General features: G+C 37.8%; 4 protein-coding genes across 5 annotated transcripts; 2 read left to right on the top strand and 2 right to left on the bottom strand.

The window, feature by feature from the left end:
• Nucleotides 1-1,151: 1,151 nt before the first annotated feature.
• LOC131682136 (isocitrate dehydrogenase [NAD] subunit beta, mitochondrial) lies at nt 1,152-2,974 on the top strand. Its single transcript, XM_058963382.1, has 5 exons — nt 1,152-1,340; nt 1,476-1,523; nt 1,581-2,162; nt 2,224-2,433; nt 2,500-2,974. Exons 1-5 carry the CDS (start codon nt 1,299-1,301, stop codon nt 2,728-2,730), a joined length of 1,113 nt encoding a protein of 370 aa, XP_058819365.1. The 5' UTR covers nt 1,152-1,298; the 3' UTR covers nt 2,731-2,974.
• On the bottom strand, nt 2,970-5,794 carry LOC131682137 (testicular haploid expressed gene protein). The gene is made up of 3 exons (XM_058963383.1): nt 5,241-5,794; nt 3,266-3,606; nt 2,970-3,199 (listed from the first exon to the last, which is right to left on the bottom strand). The coding sequence occupies exons 1-3, from the start codon at nt 5,681-5,683 to the stop codon at nt 3,039-3,041; spliced, it is 945 nt and encodes a 314-aa protein (XP_058819366.1). The 5' UTR covers nt 5,684-5,794; the 3' UTR covers nt 2,970-3,038.
• Nucleotides 5,795-7,155: 1,361 nt separating this feature from the next.
• Nucleotides 7,156-12,262, top strand: LOC131682139 (uncharacterized). 2 transcript variants are annotated; one of them, XM_058963386.1, is made up of 6 exons: nt 7,156-7,928; nt 7,982-8,164; nt 8,413-8,543; nt 10,198-10,824; nt 11,497-11,838; nt 12,038-12,261. In XM_058963386.1, the coding sequence occupies exons 1-6, from the start codon at nt 7,850-7,852 to the stop codon at nt 12,044-12,046; spliced, it is 1,371 nt and encodes a 456-aa protein (XP_058819369.1). In that variant the 5' UTR covers nt 7,156-7,849; the 3' UTR covers nt 12,047-12,261. The 2 variants fall into 2 exon arrangements, with proteins under 2 accessions (XP_058819369.1, XP_058819368.1); XM_058963385.1 differs by having other exon boundaries at nt 11,497-12,262.
• A 5,608-nt stretch (nt 12,263-17,870) lies between these two features.
• Nucleotides 17,871-22,222, bottom strand: LOC131682140 (trifunctional enzyme subunit alpha, mitochondrial). Its single transcript, XM_058963387.1, has 6 exons — nt 22,082-22,222; nt 21,949-22,025; nt 19,653-20,500; nt 19,415-19,594; nt 18,764-19,353; nt 17,871-18,705 (listed from the first exon to the last, which is right to left on the bottom strand). Exons 2-6 carry the CDS (start codon nt 22,019-22,021, stop codon nt 18,084-18,086), a joined length of 2,313 nt encoding a protein of 770 aa, XP_058819370.1. The 5' UTR covers nt 22,022-22,025; nt 22,082-22,222; the 3' UTR covers nt 17,871-18,083.
• Nucleotides 22,223-22,951: the final 729 nt, after the last annotated feature.

Raw genomic sequence — 22,951 nt, forward strand, 5'->3', positions numbered from 1 at the left:
AAATGTGAACGGCTATGCCGGGTGGCCAGATTGTGGTTCATAGGCTCATTAATAGTTTTTCGGTATAATAATAGTTTTCAGTAAAAACCCTGAATATTTATCTGGCATAAAGACGAAGCATCTCAACCTTTTGTTTGCCTTTTATCAGTATTTTGTATTTCGTATGTGTATTCGCAACGACAATCTGTTAGCATATGTCATATCAGGTTAAGGAAATATTACTTGATTAGAGATACATTTAGAAAGTGAAATAAATCAGACAAAAGTAATACTAACTCATTAGATAGATTTGTAGATCATCAGCGTACAAGTGGTAGTTGCATTTTAAAGACGAAGGTAGACTATTTATGTAGTATGTACAGACTGAATAGTAGTGCACCGAGACACGATCCTTGAGGTGTACTGTCGGGGACATCTTGCTCACTGGACAGTGCATTTCCTAGGCGAACTGATTGCTTTCTACAATCCAGGAATGGTGATACCAGGTCGCATGCCGTCTGAGAAAAAAGGAACCCGTTCAGTGTCATTCCAATCGAACACGAGAACCGTCCATGGTTCTCGCTTGAGAAGAATGCAAATTACTTTTCCACGATATGAATGCGTTTGACAGGCCTCGTGCTCGATCGGACGAACAGACACGCAAATTGAGATGCCGAGTCATTAGCTGTACTTTTGGTCTAAAAAATTGACAGCCAAAATAAAAATTTACAATAACAAAATCATCCCCGTATGGTTGATAAGAAAACCAGATCCCGCCCCAAAGCCCCCCTGTCAAAGTCTATATATCTTCATAGTCGATTTCACGAGTGACACCCACTGGTTAGGATGTACCCGACAGTCAAACGAGCATTGTCTAATATACGGGTTGCAGTTGAAAATCAAAATATTGAATTGTGCCTTTCGTTTTTTTTCCTTTTTGCAAAGTGTGCAACTAATGCGCCTCTTTTGTACATTGCAGAGAGTCAACTTGCCCGTCATGTACACTACTTTCATGGCGATTTCGCTTGAACCTGAAACTGAGTCAGGTTCTAACCCCAACCGCTGTCAGTTCATATATTTTGACAGCAGTTGGGGTTAGGAACTGACTCAGTTTCGCCTCAAACAAAAACCACATCAGTGAGTCTACTGATCTAAAAAGCAATCTGGACACCCTGGCAGAAACAGAACACTCTGCAGTGCAGAACAACATACTGAGTTCAGCTGGTTAGTCGTGGAAACTTTTTTAAAATTTTAAGAAACGTCGGTAGTCAGGTAACCCGGTTGATTTCCGATCGAGAAGCTACTATTTGGACTACAAAATGTCGTTAATTGCTCGCAACGTTGTTAGAAACTTGATGCAGGTAGGTTCCTACAGTTCTTATGAAAAAGTTTATGTAACCACTTGCTTTGATAGTATTCTCTGTCCTTGACGGAAAAGATGACGATTCTGGCATTTCATGGATTAGTGATATTTCCCAATTTTTCTTTTACTTTAGGTTTCCTGTCGAGGAACCCATTCAACGGGAGCGGTCCAAACGCCAGCTGTATGTGAACATATTTTTATTATCTGATACAAATTTACTAGCATTTTTATTATTTAGTGGTCGAAAACGGAAGGCCGTATTACCTGCACAATGATACCGGGGGATGGCGTTGGTCCCGAGCTTATGTACTCCGTGCAAGAAGTCTTCAAAGCAGCCGATGTTCCCGTTGATTTTGAGACGTTCTTTCTCTCCGAAGTTAACCCGGTGTTAAGCTCACCTTTGGAAGATGTAGTGCGCTCCATAAACAAGAATAAGGTTTGTCTCAAGGGTATTCTGGCTACTCCGGATTACAGTCGTACTGGTGAGTTGGAAACCCTGAATATGAAACTGCGCAACGAGTTGGATCTGTACGCCAACGTTGTTCACGTGGTAAGCCTGGATGGTGTAAATACCCGCCACAAAGGCATCGATACTGTGGTTATTCGTGAACAAACCGAGGGTGAATATTCCGCTCTGGAACACGAAAGCGTGCCCGGGGTCGTCGAATGTTTGAAAGTCATCACGGCTCAGAAATCGGCTCGCATCGCTAAATTTGCGTTTGATTATGCCACTAAACATAATCGCAAGAAGGTTACATGCGTACACAAGGCCAACATCATGAAACTAGGTGATGGCTTGTTCCTGAGAAAGTGCGAAGAGGTTCGTGGGAAGATTTGAGCAAATGTGCTAATTTAATTCAATTAATTTGTCTACTGTGCAGATTGGAAAGCTTTATCCGCGCGTGCAATTTGAGAAAATGATCGTGGACAATACTACGATGCAGCTGGTAAGCAATCCCAACCAGTTTGACGTGATGGTGGCACCGAATCTTTACGGTAATATTATCGATAATCTTTGCTCCGGACTAGTAGGTGGGGCAGGAGTAGTTGCCGGCGCATCGTATTCAGCCGAACATGCTGTGTTTGAACCGGTTTGTCAAACGCAAACAGTATTATAAAAATATATGCAAATAATTTCATTTACTCTTCCATTCCAGGGAGCACGTCATACCTTTGCCATGGGGGTCGGCAGGAATATTGCCAACCCAACCGCCATACTGCTGTGCTCTTCCAAAATGTTGCGTCATGTAAATCTGATGCATTACAGTCAGATGATATTCCAGGCGGTACAAGACGTTCTCAAGTCTGGCAAGGTTCGTACCAAGGATTTAGGGGGTCAATCAACTACCCACGATTTTACCAGTGCTGTCATTCACAATCTCAGATAAATGAAAATTTCAATGAGTTCTTCGACTCACGTTGATGCCATTCTCCTTCTATCCTTACGTCGCGTAGTATAGGAAGCGAATACATTATTGAATTGTATTACTGAATAAAATACTGTTACGTTAGTTTTGTTCGGAATGTTCAGTATAATCCCGACCACCGAGTCCATTCGTTAATTTAATTAAACATATTTATTAATACAGCCAAATGACAACAAAATAAATTAATGCCCGATTCGATTAGAAACCCGTGACGTTTTTTATTCACATCAAATATTGACGATTTAATCATTTATGATTCCGAGAACAAACTACTTCTTCTTCGGCTTTTTAGGCTTCGCCAATTCCAATATTCGCTCACTAGGTTTAGCTTTCAAAGCACCTGGGGCAACTGTGAAAGGATTCTCTCGATATTCATTCTTGACGTTTGTGTAAACTTTTGGTCTCGAAAGTTCAACAACTCTTTCCGATGCTTGAATAACCAATTATTTTATTAGTCTTAGTTTCGAAACATTTCAAGTATACCCAAGGTCCTTACCAACCGCTTTTAAAACATCTTCAGGTATTGCCGTGTCTTCCTTGATTGGACCCTTTGCCCGTCGATTTCTCTCTCTGGGAATACAAAGCTGCATCATTCTTTCGGTTGCTACTGCATTCAATGCACTCGGCTTAACAGGTTGGAATTTAGGTTGACCGGTAAATTTTTTCGTTTCCCAACGAGGTGTCGACAGGCTTATGATTCGCTCCAGCAGATCCGAATAATTCATTCTTTTACGAGGTTTCATCTTCATTGATTTAACATTCTTATGAAGTGCATTGATTTTTAGCCACTGTTGATGTATCTGCCACTGTTCCGGTGTCATTTTGGATGGTTTCGGCCTGAGTACACAAAATCAAGCAAGTAAAGTTAATAAACATCTCTGTCTGCTAAGAAAAATGATCAGTTTTTGTTTTTCATCAAATTCGAAGTTATTACCGCAAGATTCGACATGATCATTAGCTACCATCGCGGTCAAACAATCCAGATGGTCCGAGTTATGATTATTCAAACAATTCAAATAGGTTTAATCTAGTAACAAATGGGCTAAATCTAGTACTTCGGTACGAAACGCTAGCTCTTTAATTCATTACAGTTATCTGGAGGATTTCAATATTCTTTAGGAGGAATGTCAGTAGAAAACCGTAATGAAAACATCCGTACAAAATGAAATTTATACGATACGACAGCTTACGCCAACGAAACGTCACGTCGCCGATCCGCTCGGATAGGCCAAAAAATGTTCTCGTGTACGCATCCACACGTTTCCTCCGTCAAAAATTTTCGTGCGGTTATTTGTTAACATCTCCATAGGAACCTCATGACGTTTTGTTGGCATGCCTTGTCTGTTAAGGAATATTAACAGATCGAATAATTGGCACTCATTTTTTTGGAGATCATGATTAAGCTTTTATCGAAACGGACAATTCAAGCATGATTTTTGAAAACACCGTAACTAACAAATGTAAACAAACTGAGATTATCACTCCCCCACATTCTACGCATGTTAATGTACATGCTGACAAACATTCGTTTCATTATTCGGTAAAGCAGCTGAAAAATGCGCAATCGAAATAATGACGAATAAACAACTGACACGTCAACAGTGCATAAATACAGTTTCGTCATGTTAGTTACGTTAGGTTTGGTACTGCTGTAACACTTACGTTATTTTAATTTAATCGGTTTTTGTAACTAAATCATTAAAATATACTACAATCTTTCTACTAAAATGCTCAAAATAGGTAATGTTTCTATAAGGGGAACAAGAGCACGCAGTTCCTTAATTCTAGCCAATATTTTAGAGAAAAAAAATGCAAGTAAGGTTATTCTAAGCACCACTAATGCACTTTCAGCACATTTTTATTTTTGATTATCTAAATCTATCCTACAGTAGATCAAATCTAAATACTTGTGACAATGCGAGCAAAAATGAGACACTAAAATCGACTAATTGAAAAATGTCGAAAGTGTAAGAGTGATGCTCAGAATAACGTAACCTTTATTTGTCTTCAGCACACTGCTCAAAAGTGACAAACTACAAATGTTGGTTGTCCTCATTGGCATACTGCCTCGGCGGAACAGTTCAGTCGTAGAATTGATTAAAAAATGATAAGATTAGTCACCACAATTGATGAAACTGAAATAACGTAAGTGCAACAAAGATACCAAACCAACAAAAGTAAAACGACGAAACTGTGAGCGTGATACTAATAACATCGTAACTTTAATTTTTCTTCAATCCGCTCTTTTAAATGTCTTGATCGCGAATGTTCGTTCCATTCAATGGAAAGGCGTCTTTGGTGAGCATTTTGGATGAATAATTGGTGTAAAAATCGGTATGGTTTTTAAATAACATTTAAAACAAAACTTCGAAAATGTCACCGCCGTTTTCTCTGTTTGGGTCAAGTGCGAGTTTCGCTGTTTTCAAAAATCATGCTTGAATTAGACTAGAGCAGTAAACTAAAATACTCACTTGATTTGTGGCAGTTGTACGTTTGCCAGTCGGCTGTACACAGTAAACATACTTCGTTTAATACGTTTGCTGAATCGATCATACCAGCAACGGTTAATAAACCGCTTGTATTCCTCACGGGCCGCCAGCAACTTTCGCACCTTCGGGACTGCCAACTGCTGAACCCGTGTAGATGCATACGGCTCTTGATAGGATCGGATCATCTGGAAGGTGCGTCCATATTGTCTTACCGGACGCTGGTAGAATTTACCAACCGGACATTTTGGCCTGGCCAATTTTCGGATTCTCCGTGACGATTTGTACTTCCGCACGGAAAGCTGTTTTTCCTGACCCGAAAGACTGCAGTCGACAACGGGACAGTTGCATGGCGTGTATAGAAACGACTTTTTATAACTGAAATTTGGAACCTTGACAGCTTTTTCTTCACTGAAACAGTTCACCATCTTCGCTAGGACAGTATTTTGGCCGAGAATATCTCGTAGTTTATCAACTTGCTTGAAGTTTTTTTTTTCTTCTAGAAAATCAAATGGTTGATGTGGTCAATGCTTGCTATGCTCTCTTCTACCGCATAGGGTGATAAACCAACCATTACCAGATTTCTATTCCAACCCTATTTAATCCGCCAGCAAACCCTTATAGTACATTTATAGTACATTTTTGGTGTAGAACCGGTCTGATTGGCATTTCGCCCTAGGCCAAAAATGCGTGCCCCCCTCAACCCAAATTTTAACTAGGACGAATTAGCGAGAGATTTTTTTTTCCTCTTTGTTAGTCCTTTTTCCGTTCTGTTAATACGCTTCTTCTGTGTCCACGATTTTATGAATTATTCCGCTCGTACATGAAAGAGAGATTAGTAGATACGAAGATTTCTTGAATGAATATTTCTTTTATGGGACTGTAAATGTGAACTCTTCTAGAATGTTTAAGTTGATTTGTACCAAGTTGTTAATATGACATCTGGTTGATAGTATGAATTCATATTTTTTTTTTGAGGTCGCTAGCCGTGCATTGAAGAATGCCTAAAACTCTGAACTAGGCCCCGTCGAGTCCAGTCCGTCATCTGTCCGTCTCGTCCTGTCGTGTCTGGGACTTCCAGGTTACGTGCATTCACCAGACGAGACTAGCTTATGTCAGCCTAATTGTGCACTGGTTTCGTAGAATCGAGGCGATCATCGAAATGATAGATCCTACAAGTGAATGCACTTGGCCCAGTCACCTGTCGAGCATTTGTATATTTGCGGTGTGAATGTTTACGTGTGTATGGGAAGTGTTGCATGTTGAGATATGTGTGTTACCTGTAAATCTGGGAGGGAGAAACAGACACTACGCACGAAGTGTAAATAATAGCACTTGTCAAGAAGCAAGAAAACTTTCGACAGCCAAAATCAATCAAGGTGGGCGACGCATAAATGAGCAAATTTCTTTTTGCGTGTTATTGATGCAAGCGTGTTACCGGCACATGACTTCAATCGTGTGATGGAAAGGAGCTTGGGACAGTATAAAATCAGTGAAAGTTTTTTTTCCGGGTGCTTAACATTGATTTGAAGATAAAGTCAGACGACAGTTTGCTTCCAGTACTTGGGTGAAAAGGGACAAATTTCGGAACGATGTGTCTAATGTTCTATTTTTGAAATAGGATTTTTGTGCCGTTCTTCTCCTTCATTCTACCACGGTTTCCTAAAAAATTTCTTACACTGATTATTAAAAACCCATACAATATTAAATTCAATCTGAAAAATAGAATTTAATTTTATAAAAATTTAACTAACAGAATCCTCGAATAAGGAAACTCGCCGGTAGAGGCATGTTTATCTGATTTGTGAAATGTTGACCAATGCATAGGTATTTGATAGGTAGATAGGTACGGCTGCAGCCTTGGAACGTACACTGAAAAAAAAGTAAACGTTTGGCATATGTGTTTTTACAAATCTATCTTAAGGAAATATCTACCAAATAATTAATTCCAATCATCCAATATAACTTATGTTGAACGCACATAGCTTTTTTATGTGATCCTTTATAAATGACTTGTTTTTGTTCGATGATATTTAATGAATGTCTCGATCCTTTAAAATATATGGAGCATCCTTGTTAACCTGAATAGTTTCACATGTAGTACTGATGTATCTTTAAATTATAACCAGCCTGTATTTTTACACATTACATATATTCATTATTTTAACAAAGAATTTAAATTAATGAATATTGAATGCCATTATTCATCAGACGAAAAGTAAGTGTAATTTTTTTCGAAGATGGTTGTGCGAGTTCATGATAACCACTACAGTAAATAAATGTTTCACACATCTACACACATATATATTCTCAAAGATATGACTAATTTGCGTTAAACGATACCAGTTACGTGATGTATTGTAGACAATATAGTTTAAATGTGTACGCTACTATACATTTTTGCAATAGCTGCGATAAACATGTGATTTATGTGTATAGCACTTTGAGTCGATAGATTTCATTATTACTAGTTGAATGTCCACACCTTGGTGTTATGATCTTGATCGTTACCGTATATTTTGCATAGGGGCTTATTATAACAAAGGCAAATAACGGTAAACTGTTTATACGCAGCGTGCGAAAAGAAAGTGAAGATGGCTTCAAATGTGCAGCAGCTAAAGCGAGCGTTCGCAGCTATCGGTGTGCCGGACAATTTAGTTGAAGTGTTTCCAGGTAAGTAAAAGTTTTATTGTAATATAATATAATCGAATTTTTTTCTGTTTCAGATATTGAGACTGTTTTTTCGCTGTGCGCTGAAAAACTTCTCGATCGCATTTCGTCCGTTGAAGAATCAACTGACTGTGCAGAAAAAATCTTTAGAAGGCTGTATGAGTGGCGCAACCAGGAGCTTGTAAGAACCGTTCTCATCGAATTGGAGCTACCCTACTCTTTTCTGGAAATTTGGAGCGGTAAGTATTCATTTAGTTAAAAAAGTATTCAAAACAATAGGTTTGCTCCTGTACTCGAAATACTCCATAGCAAACTGGAAGACAATCGTTTATGTATTCTCTTTTTTCTTCTGGTAGCCAACCAAAGTAAAAGGAATTAGATATGATTGTGCACCGCAAAAATTGGGTACTGAAATAAATCTATTATTTATAATGTTTATTGAACTATCTGTTTACCTTCACATAACAAAAACAAATGCTTTTTATAGATTACTCCCTTACCGTTGAAGATTTACAGTCCATATCATTCGACGAGCTTAAGCTGGTGCTTGGTTGCACGGACAATAACTGGGACGCTGAGGAAATATATACAAGGTTAATGAAATGGAGAAGTGACAAGGTAAGAACTACATCATTTTGCGAATTCTTTTCTAAATCTACATCCTAAACTTTCCGTAATGCATCACGATGATTAAAGCTCGTGATATTACAATAATCTAATATGTGGTCATACTAATACCACAGACTAATAGCGTCTTTGTTTTTTGACGTGCACTACACTCATTCAAACTTGGGTGTAATCAGTCTATCTCTTTTTTTGCACTACACCGGTGTAGCACCAGGTAAAAAACGAAAACGCTATAAGTAATAGACAAACGAAAAAAAAATTATTCACTAGCTTTAACCAAATACAAATTATTATTATTTGTATTTGCTTTAACTATCATTATAAATATATTAGGGCTTTTCGCCTATGATATGATGACGTCACCGATATGCGCAAGTATACGGAGAATAGATTACTAGCGGAAAATTCTCGGCAAACTTATGATTAATGCGTATAGCCTCATTGTCAAAATACAGCTCGAGGCGAAAGGCCGGACGAATCGTTACCATTCACAGCTGCTGAAGGCCAACAGAGAGAAGTTTTCTCTTTCGTTGACTGCCGTGAACTGCTAGTTCAGAATTTCTTAAAATGATAATTTTGACAACTGGCTCATATGCCCTAATCATCAGCTTGTCAAAAATTGTTCCCGAAAATGAGGTATGATGCACATGCAAATGATTTTTTAAGACTGTGTATAAAAAGTGGCTCTAATGTTCTGGCAAAATGAGTGGAACGATATTATTGAAACAATTTCCGCCTTGTGTTACCATAGACTAACTTACATAACACTAGTAAACAATTCTTCAACCGTTGTAACGGTGATTAGCATATTTTAGTTGGGATTGTCATCGCATATGCGATTATGGATCCACGTATATATATGGGGGTAAGCCCCTCTTGTAAATGAGTGCTTGGGACTGAGTTTAAATGGATGGAGCTAGCGTTCTGACAAAATGAACAGAACGACACTTTTGAAGGAATTTCCTCATAAGCAGAATTACTGTCAATAAATCGAATAATAAACAATATATTAATGGTATAAAGCGGACCCTACACGAGACAGAAATATTTTCAATAAATATATTGACAAGACGGCTTCAATCCATCAATCCCATTCAAATTCTGCAGAATCAATATTTTCAAGATGACCTTACACCATCAATACATTGATCAAAATTTGATTGTTTTCCAATATTGCCGCTTAAGGGTATCTTGAAAATATCGATCATGTAGAAATCAAATAGGATTGACGTATTGAAGTAGTTTGTCAATATTTTTATTGACTATGTTTCGTGTAGGGTCTGCTATAGTTTGTTTGTTAGTCTTTGGCGTTGCTTGTTTGCTCACGATCCCACACTACACGGAGAACATAATTTAGGCATGGATAGAATATTTTTCCTTCTGCCCCTGATTTCTTCTGAAAATTTGATGCATTGAGCATATTCAATATATCTATCAATCTTTGCATACATGCTGGAAAATGCTTGAAAAATCGTAGCAGAATAAATGAGACGGAAGCAAAAACTATGCAAAATTCTGCATATTTTAGTTTTTTAGTAGCAAAGAAAAGTATAATTATTCTCTATAAACCAAGCATATATTTCTAAATTATTTAAAACGGGTATAATACATAATTGAATCAAATATTTGTTTTCTCTCATTGTAGAATTTGGACTTGATAGATTTCGAGGGCATTGTAATCATCGAGCGTAGTGATAAAACCGAAGTTGAAGGTGAAAAAACGGAAGGCTTGAGCGGTAGCACCAACAAAAACCAAAGTGATCTTGATCGCAATATTGCCGATTATTTGAAACCGATTCGTTTGTTGGAAAACGAACTAACAGACCAGACAAAATCTGAACAACGCTCGTCAACTGCTAATTTTGTTGAAATACTTCAAGAACTGGATGGTTCTGACGCGTGTTTCTTGGACAAGGATCAACCTTTGGATCGGACTTCGATATCAAGTGATTCCGCAAACAGAGTTATAACTGGTACGGCGGTGAAAAATCACTACCCGCGCGGGTTGGGTACTGGTCAAACATTTAAGCGTCATGAAGACCCTTTTCAATTCGAATTTTCACCAGATTATTTAACAACACTTTTGGACCGTACACTAACTGGACAAAAGATTCTCCAAAGAGCGAAACTTGCACCACTATCAGAAGCAAGTCAAAATGAACTAAGCGCTGTTATAGCCGAACATCACTTGAACGCGGGTCGCGTGACAACTGAACACTCTCTCAATGTGTATGCCGAGGCGATAATCTGCCTATTGATTCACGAAAAGAAGGTATTTGACTGTGAAATTTGTTATATCGATCAACAATCTTTTGTATGGCGCCGAGAATAAATTGCTAATTTCGACGCACGTTTTTGACTGTTGGGTTTTTTGTGTAAATCTTTGCTTCGTCTAGAATAGACTAATGATTGAAGAATAGTGCTACACAGTATTCAGCTTTTGAAGTGTCATAATGGCGTACATAGTTAGGTTCGTAATACGTTAATAGCATTTTTTAAAAATAGTTTCTGATGCCACGTTGACAGCAAGGCCCCATTAGTAAGGTGGGGCCTTGATTGAACAAAGGTTTGCATTGGCCTAATATATGATGACTTCCACTTACTGATCCGGTGGCACAAGAAATTATTGCAAGTTATGTTAACGTATTTCGCTATGGGCAATGTTGGATGCCTTTATGGCTCGTATAAAGCTAGATACGCTAGATTATTAGAAATTGAAAATCAAAAAATTAACAGCATTTGCTAATTGGTTGGGGGGGGGGCTCCCTGAGTTGGGGGTGTCGACAAGTTTTAAAGTGAAGCAGTGAGCGTCTGATCAATTTATCAAAACGAAATTGAAACGTCTGTAATGACTGAACTAGAATAACTTCACTTAACGAAAGTCTAATGTGTAATATCGAAAATTTTCAACAGCTATTTTATATCTAAATGTCTATATCTGCAGGAGGACTATTTTGTGCCCCGTAAAGGAGATAAGAAAAATCCTAGCGGAAAATTATACAACAAAATAACAAACCTTAAACAAAAAAGGCGTAAACGAGAGAAAACGGAGGATGAGTTCCTCGCGAAGCGCGTAAGAGGCCTTCAATCTGATGCATCCGTTGAATCTCAAGACACAGCCGACGCAAATAACTGGCTATATCTCAACAAAAAACCGTGGAATATTGTCCTTCAGAAGTGGCGAGACACATTTGGAACACGGAAGGCATTGTTGTGCAACTCGAAACATGAAGCTGATTTATTCCAAAAGTATCCACATTATAAAGAAGCCTTTGGATATCAACTGGTAGGTAGTTTGAAAGTCCTCAAAGTCTATATCTAATATGTAGGACCAGTGACTCAGCAGTGGCGTAGCCAGGGGGTTAAACCCCCCAAACCAAAATTAATTGTGTTGAAAAAAAGCTGACTAATTTAATTAAATATTCAATCATGATAAATTTGGAAGTATATCGTCTGGTCACTTCATTGAGAACCTATTGTTTTAGGCATCATGAAGACTTCCGGAAAATTGTGTGAATTGGATCATATAACTGATCTCTAAGCAAAGGTCCCATTGTTGTCATGAGCTCTTTTTTGAAGAGATGTTCCGAAATATGGATTAAGGACAATGTTTGGAATGGGAAGCAATGGGAATGATTAAGTTGATTGCCTATAAACAAAAACTTGCTCATCGAAAAATTGCATATATTTCAATATTTGCTAAAATGTTTTTTTTTTGAGAATGCGTAGAGTTGAGACTAAAACTCAATGTCATTAACAACAACAATAACATTTTGAAAAGCAGAAAATGAAATTTTTATCGAAATATATTAGACTATATATGAGAGAAAACCTTTTAAACATGTTATTCTGATATTACTGTAATTGATAAATCTCTTTTGCTGAGTACAAGCAATAAAATTCACATTCTATTCAAGGTAACAAAAACACTCGTTAGATTAACTGATAAAATCCTGAGCCCTTCGTTCAATTCGAATGATATAAACGAGATTAAATATTTAGCCTCAGAAAACAATCGGTTATTTGTATCCAATTTCCAACAGAAACTCAAGCCTAAGCATCATTTTACATTACACTACGGAACAGTCATAGAACAAAGCGGTCCATTATGTAAAATGATGTGTTTCAGATTCGAGGCAAAACATAAGCAGTTCAAAGAATATTCACACGTAATAACTTCACGAAAAAATATATGTTACACTCTAGGATTAAAAGCCAGTTTAGATTTTTCTCATAACCTTTACAACAAATTATTTTTCTGCGCAGATCTCGAAGGAAATTTCAAACTTTTCAATCTCGAAGATCAAATATACTTTAAAAAGTTACCAATTCCGTATCCATTTCCTATTAATGCCAGTATTCTTGAATCTGAATGGATCAATTATAGAGGTACCTTATACCAAAAAAACTCCTTCCTTACAATCACTGAAATACTTACCATACATTTATATCAGATTAGAAGCTTTCTTAATGTAAATACTGAAGTGTTTGTAGTATGCGAAATATGGAAGGTAGGTAGATTTTCCGAACACTTATTAGCTTACGAGGCTGTGACTAAAACAGACGATTATAAAATTATTAGCATTCACAGATTTGATGGACCTCCCACAAAATTGCAGCATTTAAATGGGAGCTACTATTTTAGGAAAAAGGTAGATTTTAGTACCACATACTTGTAAAACGCGGATAGTACATAATTAAGTTATATAAATATAGAAAAAATGTTAAAATCAAATATTTCTCATACAAGGTTTTGTTTTTGGCATTCTATAGGCAGTTTTGTTGCATAATAATCATAAATTATAGATTTTCTGTTGATTTGTTGGAAACTTTTTCATATACATCGTTTTTAGCCATTTTTTATGCAAAAAAGCGCTTATATACTGTCAACGAACTTTACCGTCTTTTTGCACTAACATCTATTAAATTCCTGGCTTACTATCGCAATTCATCATCAAGAGATAAATTATAACGAATATATTCAATATCACACATACAGAAATTACGCTCGCATTTCAAAGTAAGTGATTCGCACAAAATGTATATTTGAACGTTACTTTAAGTGCATGTTGAAACCAACAAGTGTAATATGTCTGCTGCCTTTAGAATTGATTAATGCTGTCTACAACAATTAATCATTCTTCGCAATAAAGGCCAAATAGCAACAACTATTGCAGTTATGCGTCAAGAAAATAAAAATAGAATGGTCATGGTTTTACCGTTTATAAACTGCTTAATAACATATATGTTACCTCTTAATTTTACATGCATATACGAAACAAGATAAGTGTTATGTGTACGTGTTATGAAAAATAAGCGGCCGGTCTTATTGCAGCAATTTATAGATGTTGACACATAACATCAACTGCTATATTTTTTTGAGTGTAGATATCCACATAATGAAATAACCGAAAAAACCTTTGATATAACATGTTTTCGTTTTTATATTTGCCCTTTATTTACTACTGAAAAATATTGCCAACCTAAATAAAGTACAGAAAACTGTTTCCACCTTTCTTTTTACATCATCCAACAATTTTAACCGTCGAACTGTCAAATTTAGCCAAGGTTATTTTGCAAATAACTTTCGAAGTGTAAGATTTTAACTAATAGATAGAAATGGATTTTTTTCATGATTCGGATCATCAGATTAAGCTGCATGAGGACCCGAACATTAAAAATATTATGTCGATGTCAAAATTCATATCGAAGCAACTTGCCATTTTTTTTCGAAACTTTGTTTATATTTACTAGCATGCATCTAAGCCTACGTTGATGATTTTCATTTTCTCAGTATACTCTCAAAAGAAACTTTAAACTGGATAGGGTTGCCACCCCTCCGGGTTTGACCCGGAGACTCCGGTTTTCGGGAGCGATCTCCGGGTCTCCGGGTTTTACATCAATTTCTCCGGGTTTGGTGGGAAGAAGCATACACTGAAAAAAATCCAAACGTTAATTCTATTTGCTTCAAACCGCTTAAAATTCATATGAAGAAGAAATGCTATTGTTATCACGCGCACACATACCTTCTATGTGTCAACTGTATAAACTATGTATGCACACACATAAGTTATATGTGCATATTGTTATAGAATGGGGTTTTATGTGGCTAATAGTTATGAAATGTGAATGTAAGATTAATATTTCTTGTAAATACACACATTAGGTTTATGTGCCAGCAAATAGTGTCTATATGCCTCCGTTAATTGCAAAAATCTATGTGTAAAATCAATAGACATAACGTTTACTTTTTTTTGAGTGTAGGTTAAATTTTTTGGAATTAATTGATTCTTTACAAAATATTTAAAAAGTTAAAATAAACTATTACTCTGGTTCAGATTTATTTTCCCCTACTAACCCTTCGTTTCAAGGTGGCGAAGAATTCACCAAATATTGCTAATTTCTTTCACAAAGCAATGAAAATGAAAAACAAATAAAATTTACTACAAATTAACCTTCCGGAAGTCGCGCTAGTGCACGCTGCTCTGAAAATCTAGCGAAATCGTCTTAGGGGACCAGCGGCTGCTCGCTCGGTAAGCCATATGCGCGACGGAAAGTAATATTTCGCTATGTACTACAATTGAAATGTTACATTCCACTAAGTCGCTCAAAATGGTGTAAAAAAGTTATTTTACTGCAATTTTACCAAATCATTTCACTCTTAGTGGTGCTTATCACCAGCTGCACTAAGGTCTGGCAGATTTGTTCTAATCCAACTGACTAGGTCAACATCAAACGAGTTCTTGCGGTGTTGTTGCTACTCCAGCAGCGATCCTTAACTGGGCTAGGGAGGTGAGTTTTGCCCCTTTGCTGCGAAATTTAAATTTGTTGGTAACGAATCACCGACACCACATAGTGTGATGTCGCAGCTCTGCCTCCTTTGCTCTTCTTCTTCTGTTAGTTGTGGAGGAGAGCAATGCTCGTTCGACCTCCACAGTGAGAGTAGCTGGTGCTTTTGTATTCTTGGCACTTAGTCAGGTAAGTTAAATACTACACCACATTAAACCGATAAAACCGTCCTCAAGCGTGAAAAATTTATAGTTTTACTTTAACGTGGTAATAAAAAGCGATTAAAGTGCTCTAAAATGCCTAGCAATCGTTTTGATTCCAATTTCTGTCTCGTTCCACTCAAAATCCACCCCCCCCCCTCAGATCAGTGAAAATCTCCGGGTTAAAGCCTCTCAAGAGGTGGCAACCCTAAAACTGGAGAACCGTCAAATCTGACTAGCAAGACCTCACTCATTCTAAAACTGTTAAATAAGACACAAATTTTTAAAACTTTCTTCGCACGATTTACACCATTATTATTTGTCTTTACTGTAGATATGAAAATAGCTTTTATCACATGTTTTAAATAGAAAGATGATATAAATTATTTTAAACCAAAAAGTATTTTTGAATTACCAAAAAAACGTGCACGTCACAGCATATTTTTTGATTCTATATTCCCATTTCTTGGAGTAGAGTACATTTACAGCGTCGTCTCATTTCCATAACTGGTTTCATAACAAGCATAAAATATATTTTAGGCGTAGTTCATTGAGCTTGTAGGCGACGATACAGATAAATCACATAATTCAAACACCATAAAGACTTATTAAGATTTATAAAGATTCAAGAGAAAAAGACGCTTTTGTTGAATCCCCCTCCAGTTGTTTTTTATAGTGACCATTACCTCTTTATGTTCATAAACTGTCGTTCTGTCTGGTATTTTGATTAATTCATTAAAATGTAAATATTATTTGAAATTTTCATATAAAATTAGCGTTTATTTTACATTATAGCAAGATCGCAATATTGTCTTAAAACGATGCTCGAAACTTTTGAACGCATCTAAATTCTTATTCATCATTGAATACATAGAAATACAATTTATTTGATAATGGCAGCACGGATTACCGAAAAACTCATCTGGCTAATTTGAAAATGGCAGTAAAATCACAGAAAAACTTTAATAATATTTACTACTACACCCAATCTAGACAAAAAATCAAGGAAACTCATCGTTCGGAAACATTTTCAAGCAAGCATATGATAACAATACTCTCATTTCCTCGATGAACACTTTTTTGTGGCTCGGAGTGACAGTTTCGTTCTGGCTGGCTATGACATTCACATTTATTGAGTCTGTTTCTCCCTCCCAGCTGTAAATAATATGTTAATACAAATATGCATGATGTTAAAATAAGACATGTGTAATATGCTACTTACAGTTTGTTATTCGTTCCTACTTATCTGATTCAATTGAGTATGAAAGTACATCTCAATTTTTCTAAAACCTGGCGACGTCTGATGGCAGCGAATAGTCATTGTGACAGCAATGTTGCCCTTTTATGTTAAATTATCTCGGAGAAGTCATCAGAGGAATATGACGCATGAGATCGAAAATAAATAAAATAAAATAAAGAGTAGAGTTAGTACTGTTATTGAATATTAATTGAACAACACATGTACCATGCAATAAAACTACTTGGAATCGTCCAAATGCCAGAAAATGATATATATTTACCATTAACGACAATTAACTCCGTTAGAAGTTTCTCATGCTATTCTGGACGGAAATGGATGATTGACGTGCATCGGTAAATCAATCGTACCTTCATTTATCCAATCCGAATGAATCGAATCGAATGCACGAATTGAACACCAGTAAAAAGTGACCAACGAATCCCAAGAAGGATCACCCACTGTTCCATCATATAAGCCAGCTCTGCATCCATTCCCCGGTCCACATGTCACAAACACTCAGACGCCCACATACACAGATAGCACACAATTGTACACTAGTACCAAAAACTACAATTACTACAACACAACACAACTAATAGGGTTCTACTGTTATTTTTTTTAATGCGCCTGTGCACGTTGCCGAGGTCGACCGATAAATCGACACACAATGACTTCCACTGCGAGCCGTACTCACAAAGACTGCCGTTAAGCTGTTGAACAATGGCTGCAAACACAACCCACAGAAAAAGTCAATCCACGGCGACCCGCCAATCGGCCACGCCAGTGTGTACAGGCTCTTAGTTGACTGTTAGTTTGGGCTGGTGCAGAGTATGAAAAAACAAAACATAAAAAAGGCCCATAAGCCCTCTCGGTCTCCTCGATGCACCACTATCGAAGCGCAATGCAATAACCATCCTAAAGCAGGTGCCTGCTCAAATATGCTTGAAGATGTTTGCAATACCGTCAAACCCGTCAACCTAGGAGAGGGTATTTAATCCGCCAGCAAACCCAAACCAGAAACATACATTTTTCAAGTGTGTTATTGTTGGAGTTTCTTTTTCATTGAGTAATTTAAAAAACTAGAATAAGTAAATGATCGTAATAATGAATCTTTTTATCGTACAAAATGCAGTAAACTGTTACAAAAAGGCACGGAAACAAAAAAAAAGAACTATCGCGATTCTTCGTGTTTGAGTACTAACATTAAGACGTCCTGTACTATATTATCTATATTATGAAATTAGTGACACAAATCCCCTCAACAAGTAATAACTTTTTCACTTAAACCTAACAAAAACAGACTCACTTGCCAAAGTGAAACTTTTTGGACGCATCTTTCGCCATATCGACCAATGTCTGGGCAGGTTGGAAGGGGGCACCGTACAGATCGGCGTACGATCGCATCTTATCGACCAACTTGTTGGCTCCATACTGATCAACCCACCTGAATGGGCCCCCGGTGAATGGGGGGAAGCCGAGACCGAATACTGCTCCTACATCTCCCTCCAGCGGATTGTCAAGGATTTTTTCTTCCAAGCACAGTACAGCTTCGTTTACAAATCTTGATACCATTCTAAGCTGCATATCTTCCACGCTGTTGGCACCGCGAGACTGGAGTGAGTATTTCTGCTTCAAAATGGCCAGTGCTTCCTGGTTTACTTCACGATTTTTACTCTTTCCACCTTCGTACACAAACACACCCTTTCCAGATTTGCGACCCATGAAGCCGGCCTTAACCAAATCGTCCATCACACCAAGATTTCCACCACTAAATCGATCGCCGAAAGCCTTGGCCAAATCCACCGCAATGTGTGCACCGACATCAATTCCTACTTCATCGGCTAGTGTGGCGGCACCGACAGGAAAACCGAAAGATTTCGTCATCTTGTCCAATTCCTTCGGGTCGACTCCTTCTTGAAGTAATCTGAAAATAAATAACAAATAAACTTAAAGGAAAGCCTTAACTACTTGTTCAATTTCACCTGATAGCTTCAGATAGCATGGTAGACAAAATACGAGTGGTGTAAAAACCTGGACCGTCACCCACCGTGATTACTACCTTTCCCTGTTTCAGACCAACCTCGACAGCAGCTGCCGCCGTTTGCTTCGATGTTCCCGGGTGAGTTATGATTTCAAGCAGTTGCATCTTATCTACCGGTGAGAAGTAATGCATTCCAACGACGTTCTCTGGTCGTGCACTCCCGGCAGCAATTTTAGTTATTGGTATAGCTGATGTATTTGTCGCAATGATACAGTGTTGAGGGATAACTTGTTCCAACTCCTTGATCACTTTGTGCTTGATGCCAATATTTTCAAACACTGCTTCTATTACAATATCCACATTTTTAAATGGCTCATAGCTTAAGGTGGAGTTTAAATTTGACAGTATCAAATCACGTTCGATCGCACTGATACGTTTGCGCTTTATTGCATTCTGCAGACCCGCTTGCACCTGTCCAATACCACGACCCAGACCAGCTTCGGTGGTATCTTTCATTACAACCTGATAACCCTTGTCGATGCTGACCTGCACGATACCGGCTCCCATTAAACCTGCTCCCAGAACGCCCATCTGCAATTAGACGAGGTAAAATTACGATTATAACCTCATAACTTCGAATCTTCGAACTTACGTTCTTCGGGGGGTTTGCAGGCTTGCCGAATCGATTTTTCTTGCATTCAGTTTGACCTCGGAACAATCCAATTAGACCTTTGGATTGAGACGTTTGCGACAGCTCACCGAATGCGACCCTTTCTGCTTCAGATCCCGCTTCAAATCCCTTATCGACGCCAACCCGAATCACATCAAGGATCTAGCAATGGAAACATTTAATAAAATTATATTCTAAAAAACTTTACAGTAAAAATCACCTTCAGTGGGGCAGGGTATAACCCGCCGGACAGTTTCATCACTTGCTCACGAGCCTTACTGAACACCTTATTTTTCACCCAATCAATCGAGAAAGCGAATTCTGTAATTGAGTTTACCAAGCCTGTCTTCTTCCGATTAACCTTGAGCGTGCCGGAAGCTATATCCTTCGCTACCTGAACTGCAACTTTCTCGAGATACTCCAACGTGTTCTCCTCGGCAGACTTGAGTCCTGGACCCAACGGGTTCACAAGCATATCGACAATTCCCAGTTTTTTAGCTTTATCAGCTTTCACGTTCTTGCCGGTCAGGGCCAGATCCAACGCTGTTGGAATAGATGTAAGCTTTGGCAATCGTTGGGTGCCACCTGCACCAGGAAGCAGCCCAAGCATCACCTCAGGAAGTCCCAGATTCGTTTTCTTGTCCTTCACTGCAACGCGATAATGACAAGCCAGGGCCAGTTCTAATCCACCTCCTAGACAAACACCGTTTATTGCCGCCACAATAGGTTTTTTGGATTTTTCCATCTTGTTGAACTGGATCTGTCCCTCGTGTGAGATCTTCGAGGCTTCCGCAGCCGATTTACATTTTTCTAGCATACTAATATCGGCACCAGCAATAAAACATCCAGGTTTGGCCGAAATGACCACAGCGGAAGTAACGGACGGGTTGGTTTCCAAATCCCGTAGGATGGTTTCGAACTCGGCCTGTACTTCCATACCTAGAGAGTTAACCTTCGAGTTGGGTGCATCTAATGTGATCACCAGAACATTGTCTACGATCTTCGTTTTCACCTGTTTACCAGGCGGGGCGCTAGCCATGAAACGACTGTGAACAAGGGGAGCCGCTCCTGCAAATAAGCATAGAACTCGTGTTGAACTTGAAATAACATAAAGTCTAGCAGCGGGAGATGGTACGGTTTACCTGTCTAATCATATTGAAAAACCAGATATAAATTGTATCACTTAGGAATTGTAGGCAACCATATAAACTAATAAATATGACGGGATAGACTTGTGACACTCGGACTTGGTTCAAGATTTCGAAAATTTAGTGAAATTTAATCAGTGCATCAGTTACATCAGCATTTTTTTTTGTTAGGCTAAGCGACGCACACAAGAAATTTAAGAGACACAATTCATTTTCCATGCTGGATGTTTGAATTTTTTCAGTAGAGAAGTAGTCGATAGAAATGTGTAAATAAATATTTTGCTGATCATTATCATGTTATTTTTTTAATTGATACGCTACAGGTTTCATAACATCTCGTATCTCCGAAACGGGCGTATCAATAAAATTATCAACATGTATGTATATAGGTATACCTACCCGATCAGAATGCAATAACAAAATTATAACAGAATGCAATTTTCGTTGTAAACTGTGTTATAAATCTGGCCTCGTTAGTAGAGGAAGCAACAGAAAATTATAATAAGTAACAACGTGACATAGGTTCGAAATATTTTTTGTTATGTGCTTCTGATCGGGTATAGGCGCTTCTGCATCGCAGTGATCTCTAAAAATTCATCGCTGTTGTCGACACAAATTCAGTGTTGCAAAATTGAATAAACTCTTCATGTCACTTGCAACATAAAAATGATGAATCATAACACTCAGAAAAAAGTAAACGTTATGCCTATTGATTTTACACATAGATTTTTGCAATTAACGGAGGCATATAGACACTATTTGCTGGCACATAAACCTAATGTGTGTATTTACAAGAAATATTAATCTTACATTCACATTCCATAACTATTAGGCACATAAAACCCCATTCTATAACAATATGCACATATAACTTATGTGTGTGCATACATAGTTTATACAGTTGACACATAGAAGGTATGTGTGCGCGTGATAACAATAGCATTTCTTCTTCATATGAATTTTAAGCGGTTTGAAGCAAATAGAATTAACGTTTGGATTTTTTTCAGTGAAGAAATGAATTGAAAATTTAACTTATTTTTACTATTCGAACGAATAGATAACATAGCTACTTAAATATTCTAACATCAACGTAATCTCAAAGTACAATATTATGCAACGTACAACACATTCACCCCAGTCACCGGCATCGTGATGAGCAACTCATCGCCTCGTAGATATGGCAACTCTGCACAGTCTTCCGTCACTAGCACCCCGATCAAAGTCCAAGATCCGCCAGATTAGGTAAACCCAGTGAAGCTCATCATTGATAAAGAAAAGTCCTATAACTGGCTTACTAACAGAATCTCAGCAGGTAAGTAGTGTACTTCTCCTTGGTTTAGACGGTTGATAGATTAAAAACATACTCACCCCTAAAATTAACTGAGCGGGCAAAGGTCAGATTTCGCTGCAGCGATGTTCCAATGAGTCTTAAGCTGGCCATTTTACTGTAATTTTTGTAACAAAATCCTAGCTTTGGTTATAAGACGTTGCTTTTTCTTACTACGGATGAAAGCACAATCGAAATAAACTAAAAACTGTAAAATATTTTCACAATTTTGATAATGAGCTGCAATCAAATAGGACAACGTAAAAAACTAAACCAATAGCCGAGCTGGACTGTTCGCAGTGAATTCGACTGTCTTGTTACTGACTTAAGTACTATTTACATGACCCGTCAATCGGTACAGCTCGTTAGCGGAACGTCAATATTAGCAACATGTAGCTCTAATGAGGACGTTCCCACGCAACATCAAGGGCACGTAAAGTTTTGACGTAAGGAACAGGTAATTTCGCAGCTCCCGCACTAGATCATGTATTCAAATTATGCTGACACAAAAGGTGGCGTGACGTTGAACTTCTGTTACGTTGACAGGAACTGATGTATCGTGTCAATCGTTCTTAATGATGACAGATGACAAGTCTACACTCTAATGGGGTTTTTCATTGAAAAACCCTGGGGCGGTGGATTGCACTGGTGTTGCACTTTCTAGCAGAAGAGCACACTGAAAATCAAAGTTACCTATTTTTTGGGTTAAATTTGCTCACTGGAAAGTTTATACATGGGCAACCCAAAATTAGGTAGAAATTTGAACATGGCGATTACCCATAATTTGAGTTGCTCGCTGTGAACTTCGTGTTGGGTAGGAATTGAATAATGACGTCTACTCAAATTCAAGTTCATCGCTTTGTACTTATATTTTGGGTAGTCCATTTCAAACAAAGTAGTAGGTAATGTTTTTGACAGCCATTGTTATTGTTGTGAATCAAATTGCATGAAGTGGCTTTGGAAAAGAATGGTAATTATAATGCATAATGCAATAATTTCAATTAAAATTAATGATTAATTTATTTCAGCCTAGAAACTTAGGAT

The sequence above is a fragment of the Topomyia yanbarensis genome, chromosome 2 (assembly GCF_030247195.1).
Source record: "Topomyia yanbarensis strain Yona2022 chromosome 2, ASM3024719v1, whole genome shotgun sequence".
Classification (NCBI taxonomy): Eukaryota; Metazoa; Arthropoda; class Insecta; order Diptera; family Culicidae; genus Topomyia; species Topomyia yanbarensis.

Bases quoted from the DNA above. Each gene is read 5' to 3' on its own strand.
- LOC131682139 (XM_058963385.1), top strand. From the start codon at position 7,850: ATGGCTTCAAATGTGCAGCAGCTAAAGCGAGCGTTCGCAGCTATCGGT. The intron at 7,929-7,981 runs GTAAGTAAAAGT...TTTCTGTTTCAG, and splicing joins TTTAGTTGAAGTGTTTCCAG to ATATTGAGACTGTTTTTTCG. The intron at 10,825-11,496 runs GTATTTGACTGT...CTATATCTGCAG, and splicing joins TATTGATTCACGAAAAGAAG to GAGGACTATTTTGTGCCCCG.
- LOC131682137 (XM_058963383.1), bottom strand. From the start codon at position 5,683: ATGGTGAACTGTTTCAGTGAAGAAAAAGCTGTCAAGGTTCCAAATTTC. The intron at 3,607-5,240 runs GTGAGTATTTTA...TTGTGTACTCAG, and splicing joins GTACAACTGCCACAAATCAA to GCCGAAACCATCCAAAATGA. The intron at 3,200-3,265 runs GTAAGGACCTTG...TGGTTATTCAAG, and splicing joins AGATGTTTTAAAAGCGGTTG to CATCGGAAAGAGTTGTTGAA.
- LOC131682136 (XM_058963382.1), top strand. From the start codon at position 1,299: ATGTCGTTAATTGCTCGCAACGTTGTTAGAAACTTGATGCAG. The intron at 1,524-1,580 runs GTATGTGAACAT...TTTATTATTTAG, and splicing joins GAGCGGTCCAAACGCCAGCT to TGGTCGAAAACGGAAGGCCG. The intron at 2,434-2,499 runs GTTTGTCAAACG...CTTCCATTCCAG, and splicing joins AACATGCTGTGTTTGAACCG to GGAGCACGTCATACCTTTGC.
- LOC131682140 (XM_058963387.1), bottom strand. From the start codon at position 22,021: ATGGCCAGCTTAAGACTCATTGGAACATCGCTGCAGCGAAATCTGACC. The intron at 19,595-19,652 runs GTGATTTTTACT...TTCCATTGCTAG, and splicing joins TATACCCTGCCCCACTGAAG to ATCCTTGATGTGATTCGGGT. The intron at 19,354-19,414 runs GTAAGTTCGAAG...GTCTAATTGCAG, and splicing joins CTGCAAACCCCCCGAAGAAC to ATGGGCGTTCTGGGAGCAGG.